The 8,029-nt window shown below is 60.2% G+C and overlaps 1 protein-coding gene across 3 annotated transcripts; it reads left to right on the top strand.

Moving 5' to 3' along the window:
• The first annotated feature begins 282 nt into the window (after positions 1 to 282).
• Positions 283 to 7,326, top strand: PERM1 (PPARGC1 and ESRR induced regulator, muscle 1). 3 transcript variants are annotated; one of them, XM_044667482.1, is made up of 4 exons: positions 283 to 369; positions 2,578 to 4,806; positions 5,242 to 5,367; positions 6,106 to 7,326. In XM_044667482.1, the coding sequence occupies exons 2-4, from the start codon at positions 2,580 to 2,582 to the stop codon at positions 6,183 to 6,185; spliced, it is 2,433 nt and encodes an 810-aa protein (XP_044523417.1). In that variant the 5' UTR covers positions 283 to 369; positions 2,578 to 2,579; the 3' UTR covers positions 6,186 to 7,326. The 3 variants fall into 3 exon arrangements, with proteins under 3 accessions (XP_044523417.1, XP_044523420.1, XP_044523419.1); XM_044667485.1 differs by lacking the exon at positions 283 to 369 and having other exon boundaries at positions 1,858 to 4,517; positions 6,106 to 6,191; XM_044667484.1 differs by lacking the exon at positions 283 to 369 and having other exon boundaries at positions 1,858 to 4,793; positions 6,106 to 6,191.
• Positions 7,327 to 8,029: the final 703 nt, after the last annotated feature.

Below are 8,029 nucleotides of genomic sequence, written 5' to 3'. Positions count from 1 at the left end.
CTGGCCCTGATTTGGGCGAGCCTGGGGCTTTCGTCACCCAAGTAGAATCCGTGTCCCTCCTGGAGCTGTGACTCTGCACGTGCCCAGGGTGTGGGACCAGAGCAGGGGACACAGGAAGACCCCTCCCCTTCCCCCAGGGGGCGGCGCCATCTCAAAGGCCATCTATTTGTAGAGTTCAGCCCCAGGGTGGGTCAGGCTGGGAACATGTGACCAGTGGGCCGGGGAAGGTATTTTTAGGCTGTCAATGAGAGAGGAGGGAGGGGCGAGACTCAGCCCCGGGCCCCAGCCGGAGCCAATCGCCTGCCCCTGGGGCCCGGTTGCCTAAACCCCAGCCTGCTTCATGCCTCCCATCCACCTGTGGGGACCCAGGTAGGACATGGCCACCTCCTCTTCCTGGAGGGACGGGTGGGTGGGGAGAGGGGCTCCTTTGGTCCCTCTGGGGCTTCCTTAGGGACAGAAGGTCACAGGGGAGCAGGAGTTTTCTCTGGGGGGTCGAGGGGGCTCTGTCACTAGGAATGGGTCAGGATACTTGGGACAGGCCCAAGGTTCAGTTCGAGGGGGCCTCCTTGAGCCCCGGATGCTTCTAGGCCAGGAGGGCATCTGGGGGAGCAGTTAGGGGAGTGGGGAAGAAGTCAAGGAGCACCTGGTGCTGCGGCTTTGGGGTCCCCAGCGAGGTCCCTGCTAAGCTGATCAGGCCTTGGATCTCACCTCGCTGTTACTGCTCTGGGCCCAGTGACTGGTGCCTCAGTTTTCCCAGCTGTTTTTGGGGATATCCTGCTCCTCCCCCTGCCCCTCTGGGAGGGAAAGGGAATGACTGAAATTCTCCAAAGAGCAGTGACTAAGACCCAGGTTCTGATTCTGGCCCTGCTGCTCGCTATTGGGCTGACCTTGGGCAAATCCTCCTCTTCAGGGTTTCAGTTTCTCCATCTGTAAACCGAGTGACTTGGCCTACATGGCTTCTGAGCTCCTTAAGCCTGGGAGCTCCCTGCTGACCGCAGGGCCCGGGAGGGAAATGACCTTGATGGACTGACCCACTGACCTCTTAGGCCTGCCATGTTGGGGCAGAAGCCTGAATGCTCCAGCAGGGGAGGGGATGCTCACTGGGATTTGTGGTCCTTCTCTGGGGCTGTCCCCTGCCTGACCTCAGCTCCCTCCCTCCCCCGGGGGAGGTATGGGGGGTCAGGACATCTGATCAGCTGCAGTCTGTCCCTAGAGGTGACCACTCAGGAAAGGGGGGGGAGGAGATTGCCCTGATATATTAGCCTCTGGTGGACAGTTCTTTGGAAGAAGAGAGGAAGGGATCTAGGGACATTTATTTTATTTTGTTTATTTATCTATTTATTTTTAAACCCTCACCTTCTGTCTTGGAGTCAATACTGTGGATTGGTTTCAAGGCAGAAGAGTGGTAAGGGTAGGCAATGGGGGTCAAGTGACTTGCCCAGGGTCATACAGCTAGGAAGTGTCTGAGGCTGGATTTGAACCTAGAACCTCCCGTCTCTAGGCCTGGCTCTCAATCCACTGAGCTGCCCAGCTGTCCCCTCTAGGCACATTTAAAACGACTGAGGCAGGGTCAGCTGGGTGGCTCAGTGGATAGAGACAGGAGGTTCTTGGTTCAAATCTGGCCTCAGATACTTCCTAGCTGCATGAGCCTAGGCAAGCCACTTAGCTCCAGTTGCCTCACCCTTGCTCCTCTTCTGCCTTGGAACCAAGACTTAGTATTGATTCTAAGGTGGAGAGTAAGAGTTAAAAAAAAAAAAATGCTGGGGTATGGGTTCAAATTTGACCTCAGCCATGTCTTGGCTATGTGACCCTGGACAAGTCACTTGACTCCAATTGCCTAACCCTTGCCGCTCTTGGCAGGAGGTAAGAAAAAAAAACAACACACAAAATTAAAACTAAGAGAGGAGAGAGACCCTAGGGTGAAGAAAGAATTCTAATATTCATTATTTTAGTACCTCTTGTAAATATCAAACCACCCTATGCTAGAAATAGATTATCGATATTTTTGTTTTCTGGAGAAAGAATTGGTTGTTCAATTGGGGGAACAAGAGGACCCCAACAAAATGAGCAAATGGGAGGGAAAACAGTTTTGTTGTTGTTTTCTAATTTTAGGGGAAACCTCTGGAAACTTTCTTTTCTTTTCTTTTGGAAACTTTATTTTAGGAAAAAAATGGGGGCGGGGGATTCCTGGAGTGTTGGCTCTCCTGTCTCGGGGAGCTTGCTTTAGGCCATCTAGTGTAACTCGGCTCATTTCAGATCGAGGGACAAAAGTGACTAGATCGGCCTCGGAGTCACACGGGTCAGGGGAGAGACTCGAATCCAAGTCTTGCTCCAGACCCAGTGACCTGACCACCGCTCCAGGCATCTTTCAGAAAGGGGAGAGGGAGGAGGATGGCGAAGGAAGAAACTGCAGAATCTGAGACCTAGACCATGAGGAGAAACTGAGGCACGAGGCTTGGGGTCAGGGAACAGGGAATCGGAGCTTTAGGCAGAGGACTTGGGAGTCCAGTCCCTCCGGGCGCACACGCTGCCCCCAGAGACCTGGCAAACTGCCCCCCTGTGTCTCTGTCACCCCAGAAATGGAGAACTTTGAATACAGTATCCAGCTGAGTGACAAGGACTGGGCTGACTTCTCGGAAGCCGCAGAGGAGTGTGGCCTCCTTCAGGCCGCTCTGGCCTCAGGGGACGAGCCACTTTCCAGTGACATTGACCAAGGGGACAGCAGCGGCAGCAGCCCCCCCGGGCCCCCTCCCCCTCGGCTCTTCCGCGTTCAAGCAGGCAGCCCCCCACCCGAGGGCCTGCTGAAGGTGCTGGGCAGGCGCCCGCTGCCCGGGCACCTGGCCACTGCCCAGGGGGGCTGCTCGGGCAGCGAGGAGGAGGAGAGCCCAGACAGCCGCCTGGTCAGCAGGTTTCGGTGTGAGCGTGTCCTGGCCCCGGGGGCCGGTCAGCAGACTCGGCGCACGTCCGCCCAGCTGGAGGAGCAGCTGCCCTCCGGTGTCCTCAGCCCTGACCAGCTCACTCCTGCCCTGGTGCCTCAGCTTAGCCCCCGGGGCAGCAGGATGCAGAAGTCCTTGCAGGAGGCGGCTGCCCAGGCCTCTGAGGCCGGCGTCCACTCAGGGAAGGACCCCCCGAGCCAGGAGCAGCCCAGCAGCCGTGGGTCACCCGAAGGAAAGAGATCTCCCCGAGAGCCTCATCCTGGAGCCTCTCCCCGAAGCCCGGGCAAGAAGAAGAGGAGGTCAGTAGGGGCCAAGGGAAGCGGATCCCCGAAAGCTCAGGCCCCCCCCAGCCCCTCACTGGCTCTGCCCCCCTCTTCAGGGATCCCGCCAGACAGGGGACCCCAAACCAGGGCACACGGCAACGTGGCCCCGGCTGCCTTGGCAGGGAACGATCCAGGATCAACGTTCCCAGTGAGGGGAGCTGCAGACGGGCTCAGCCACGGGCCAGACTCCCAGGATCCATCGTCCACCCCGGACGCGGCCCCCAAACTGTCTCCTCCCGCCCCGGGTCCTGAGGCAGGACTCAATGGGTCGATGCCCGTTCCCCCAGAACAGTCGTTCTTGGATGTGTCCTCACCTGTCTCAAAGACGGAGGCCCCAGGGAACGTGTCCACACCTACCTGGATCCCTGAAGCGAGAGAGAACCCGCCTACGCCTGTCCCCTTACCTGGGAGGAGTGCGAGCTTAATTGGAGTGGCCTCTGAGGCGGAGCCGGAGCCAGGTGGCGCTACTAAGACCGGCCCCGATGGCGGTGCCCGCACGCCTACACCCACGGCAGACCTGGGAAATCCTCCGTCTACACGGCTTCTCTTGGCCAAGGCAGGCGCAGGCCCAGCTCCTGGCCCCAAAGCTCGGCTACATGAGAATCTCTCCACGCGGGCTCCCGAGGTCCAGCCAGATGTGCAGGCGTCCGGCGCTGACCTCGAGTCCGGCCCACACGTGAATGTCTCCCCTCGTGCTCCTGGAGCCGGGCCAGATACGGATCTGTCTACGTCCGCCCAGATCCCCAGGGGGCCCCGCGTCCAAGCGCGTCCAGGAGGACTCCCCGAGGGCGGCGGCAGAGCTCCATCGGCTCCGGGATCCCTCGGGGAGCCCTTGCTGGGAACTGGTGAGGCCGAGCCCCCCACTGAGGCCGTCACCCCAGCCCGAACCCCAAGGAGGAAGAAGGTTCGTTTTTCAGGGGTCTCTCCCTCGTCTCTAGAGGGCTCAGACTCGGTCTCCCCATCTTCAGCCTCGCCGGACAGCGGAGGCCCCGAGACCCCGAGGACTTTGGGAGGAGGCCGAGGGGGCCCTAGAACCTGGGATGCCGTGGCCGTGGGACTGCACCCCCAGCCACGGATCCTGAAGCAGCCGCCACCGCCGGCGTCCCCATCGGCCCCGGCCAAGGGGTCTGCGGGACGCAGGGAGGACTTTGCCCTCACTCTCCCTGAGGCCTACGACTACTTTTTCTGTGACACCATAGTAGAGGAAGAGGAGGAGGAGGAGGAAGAGGACATCCCAGCCGACCTGCAGTGGCCTGAGGTGTGTGAATATTTTTTTCGGGACAGTCTCCTTCCAGGGCACAGGGGCCCCCCAGGAGCGCCTCTCCAAGCGGCTGCCCATGTGGAACCGGTTCCCATAACTATCCCAGAGGCCTACGAACACTTCTTTGGGGAGGAGGGGCCGAGCGGCCCCCCTTGGGTCCCCCTCGCCGGCCAGCAGCCTGTGGGGCCTGAGTGGGCTCCTCTCCAGGCCTGGCCTAGAGCCCCCGCCCCCGAAGACCAGAACCCGCGGAAAGCCGAGGAGCTCGGCCTGACAGTGAGTGTCCAAGGTAATGGCCGGAGGCGGGGGTTTAGCTGTGGGCGCGCTCTGTGCCAAGGCCAGGGAACAGCCTGTCCAGGGAGAGGGAGGCCAAGGGGGGGCATGGCGTGACTCGTGCTAGGAGGTGTTACCCGACTCCAGCCTTAACTCCTTCATCCCTGAGCCCGGGGTCTTCTTGCCTCTCCCTCTACCCGGCCCCCCCAAGAGACCAGGGGACCAAAAGCGAGGGGTGGGCAGGGCTGGGGAGCCTCCGAGGAATCCGGGTTTCCGAAGGTCCCTCCCGCTGGCCGGCGGCCACCCCTCCTCCCCAGGGCGGCTTCCCAGCCTGCCTCTGGGGCCCAGTTCCAGTTAGGAAGGACTCGCTCTGCCCCTCTGGCTAGGAAGTAGGGCTGGAGGCTAAAGGACAGCCGCAGCCGCTCAGGGCCCGCGTGTTCTCCTCCCACAGGGGAGCAGAGGGCTCCGCTCATCCCCTTCACCTTCAACCAGAACGATATGTGCCTGGGCTTTGTGGCCTTTGCCACGTGGGCCGTGAGGACTTCGGATCTTCATGCACCGGACGCCTGGAAAACAGGTCTGGGGCTGGGAGGATCCTGGGGGGTGGGGGGGAGCACCGGCCGGAGGAGACCCCCCACCCCCACAGGAGCCAGGTGACCCGTTGGGGCTCTGTCCTGATTTGCTGGGTGCCCTTGGGCCAGTCCTGGGTGCCAGCTCATCACTAGTAACTATGACGGGGTCGGGTTGGAGCCGTGAGAAGTTCAGGGTGAGAGGCAGCGGCTGCCAGCTTCCCTCCCAGCAGGACGTGCTCCGTCCTGGCACCAAGGGGCACGTCGTCACTCCCAGGGTCCTGTCCCCTGCTGCCTTCCTCCCAACCCCCTTAGGGCCTCGAGGGGATAAGCCCCCCCTCTCCTGGCACGGCTGCCCTCTGCCCTGCCCTCCCTCCCCTCCAAGGAGAGGAATTCCCAGCTCCAGCCTAGTACATTTTTTTTCTTTAAATCTTTACCTTCTGCCCTACTGTATATCAGTTCCAAGGCAGAAGAACGGTAAGGGCTAGGCAAATGGGGGTGAAGTGACTTGCCCAGGGTCGCACAGCTAGGAAGGGTCTGAGGCCAGATCTGAATTCAGGACTCCCGTGTCCATCCACCGAGCCACCCCGGCCTAGAACATTTCTCAGGGTTCTTCTAGTCCGTCAGACCTTCTTCTACCTAAGCAGGTCGCACACTGACCCCAGGCAGAGGGACCCCAAGAGCCAGCCGTCCTGCCCAAAGCGTTCCCTCCCCACCAGCTGCTTCTTTCTGCTTTTCTCCTGTAGTGTTGCTGGCCAACATCGGTGCCATCTCGGCCATTCGCTACTTCCGGAAGCAGACGGGAGAAGGACGCCCGTGCCCGTAGCCCCACGTTAGGGCCGGCTGGGGCCCAGGCAGACAGGCCCCAGCCCGGGTCGGCTGCCTAGACTCAGGGTTCGAGGGCGGCTGGCAACTTGCCAAAGCGGGACCGGCTTGAGAGCCCTCCATGACATTGCAGTCCAGGTGATCCCAGGTCATGTTCACCCCATGCATCCCCCACCCCCAATCCCTTCCTCCCACATCAGGCTTGTCCATGGGACAACTGGCCAGCCTCCCGCCTCCTCTGCTTGGGAGGGAAAACAAAGAAACCACATCCAGAGACCTTCCCCACCTTCCCTCTCAGCGGGATTGAGAGGTCTGGCCGAAGGCCGGGCTGCAGGACCTATGGCCAGTCGGGTTCCAAAAGGTGGGGCGAGGGAGGGGGAATGGCCCCTTCTGCCTGCTCCGGAGCCTTGGTGTGAATGTTGGTGGTAAGCATCGAGGCTAATTCCTGAATGATTTGGAGGCCGGAGACAAGAGACCAAGAGGTCTGAGGGAGGGGGATGGAAGGTAAGGGGTGGGGGCCAGGCAGGCAGGCAGGCAGGCAGGGTGCCCCTTCTGGGGCCTTCAGCCTCCTCGCCGGTCTGGTACAGAGCACCCACTTCAGGGAACCCCTCTGCACTGGCTGGCGAGCGACACCGAAGGCAATTAGTGGAGGCGTCTTTCCTCTGCCCCCACTTGGTGGCATTGTGGTCAAGGGGACTAGAGGAGGGGGTGGAGGAGGCAGGAGGAGGCCTGGGCTCAGGAGCTCCCCTGCTTGGGGACCCACGAGGCCCACTCAAGTTGGGTGTATAATAAGGGTGCCCAGGAAGGAGCAGGTAGGGTCGTCTAAGGATCAGGGACGGTGTTGGCAGATTGTAGATGTACGTCGGGAAACGGAGGACTCCTTAAGAAAGGACTGAGCTTCGATGGAGAGGTGGGCAGGGGACGTCATGAGGGCAAAGGGCAGCTCAGGGGAGCTGGGCGCACCTGGCCGTTTGGGGAAGATGGGAGGAGAGTAACAGAGGAGGGAGCCAAGAGGGCAGCAGGAAGGTTGAAGGCCCCAGATCCGTCGGACAAGGAGTGGTAGGGCTCTCAGCTCCTCCGAGTGACTGCCGGCAGGGAATGGACACACAGGCATTGGGTGACAATAAAATTTCTTTTTTCTATTTCTGGACCGATGGTTTGTTTCTCCATCCCCCTCCCTCAGACCAAGCTGTCAGGACTGGCTTTTTACCCAGAAGCCATCTTGTGGCCCTGCCTACATTCTGATTCAAGGGACAAGTGCATCCAGCAGAGATGTCCTGGCTCATCTCAATGGAGTGTGGGGGAAGTGTCTCCAGAGTCCTCTAACCTGTCCTTACTTAACCCTCCCCGCCAGGCAGCCCCCCTGGCCCCTTTACTGCTCTCCAGTGACCCTCAGGCCTGCTTGCTGCCTCCCACTAACTTACTGCTCATTGACCCATGACCCTCACTCTTCACCCTCCGTCACCACCTCCCACTAATTACACGGCAGCCCTCCTGGACTTCCCAGCTCCCCACTGACCTCGTCAGGGGCTCACCGCCCTTCCCAGCCCCTGCTGTCCACTCTCTCTCACTCTCTTCCAACTTCCATTTCTCCCTGACCACTACTACCCAATGACCATCCCTGACCGCTCCTCTAGGAGTCTCAGATTAGGGGTAGGATGTGTGTGCGATTCTCTTCTCCCTCACCTTCTCCTTTCCACCTTCCTCCCATGAGATTCCCTGGGATTTCTTTTCCTGGGGCAGGGTATTGTGCTATAAAAAAGACTTGGGTTCAAATCCTACTACTGCTTGTGTGACCTTGGCCAAGTCACCCGCCTTCCTCATCTCTCTCGAGTGAGAACCTTA

This window comes from Gracilinanus agilis, chromosome 3 (genome assembly GCF_016433145.1).
Source record: "Gracilinanus agilis isolate LMUSP501 chromosome 3, AgileGrace, whole genome shotgun sequence".
In the NCBI taxonomy this organism is placed as follows: Eukaryota; Metazoa; Chordata; class Mammalia; order Didelphimorphia; family Didelphidae; genus Gracilinanus; species Gracilinanus agilis.
The sequence above is the reverse complement of the archived record's forward strand: the minus strand, read 5'-3'. Positions and strand labels throughout refer to the sequence as shown.

Coding starts and splice junctions, on each gene's coding strand:
- PERM1 (XM_044667482.1), top strand. CDS start 2,580: ATGGAGAACTTTGAATACAGTATCCAGCTGAGTGACAAGGACTGGGCT. Junction 4,807..5,241: donor CCTGACAGTGAGTGTCCAAG/GTAATGGCCGGA, acceptor CTCCTCCCACAG/GGGAGCAGAGGGCTCCGCTC. Junction 5,368..6,105: donor ACCGGACGCCTGGAAAACAG/GTCTGGGGCTGG, acceptor TTTCTCCTGTAG/TGTTGCTGGCCAACATCGGT.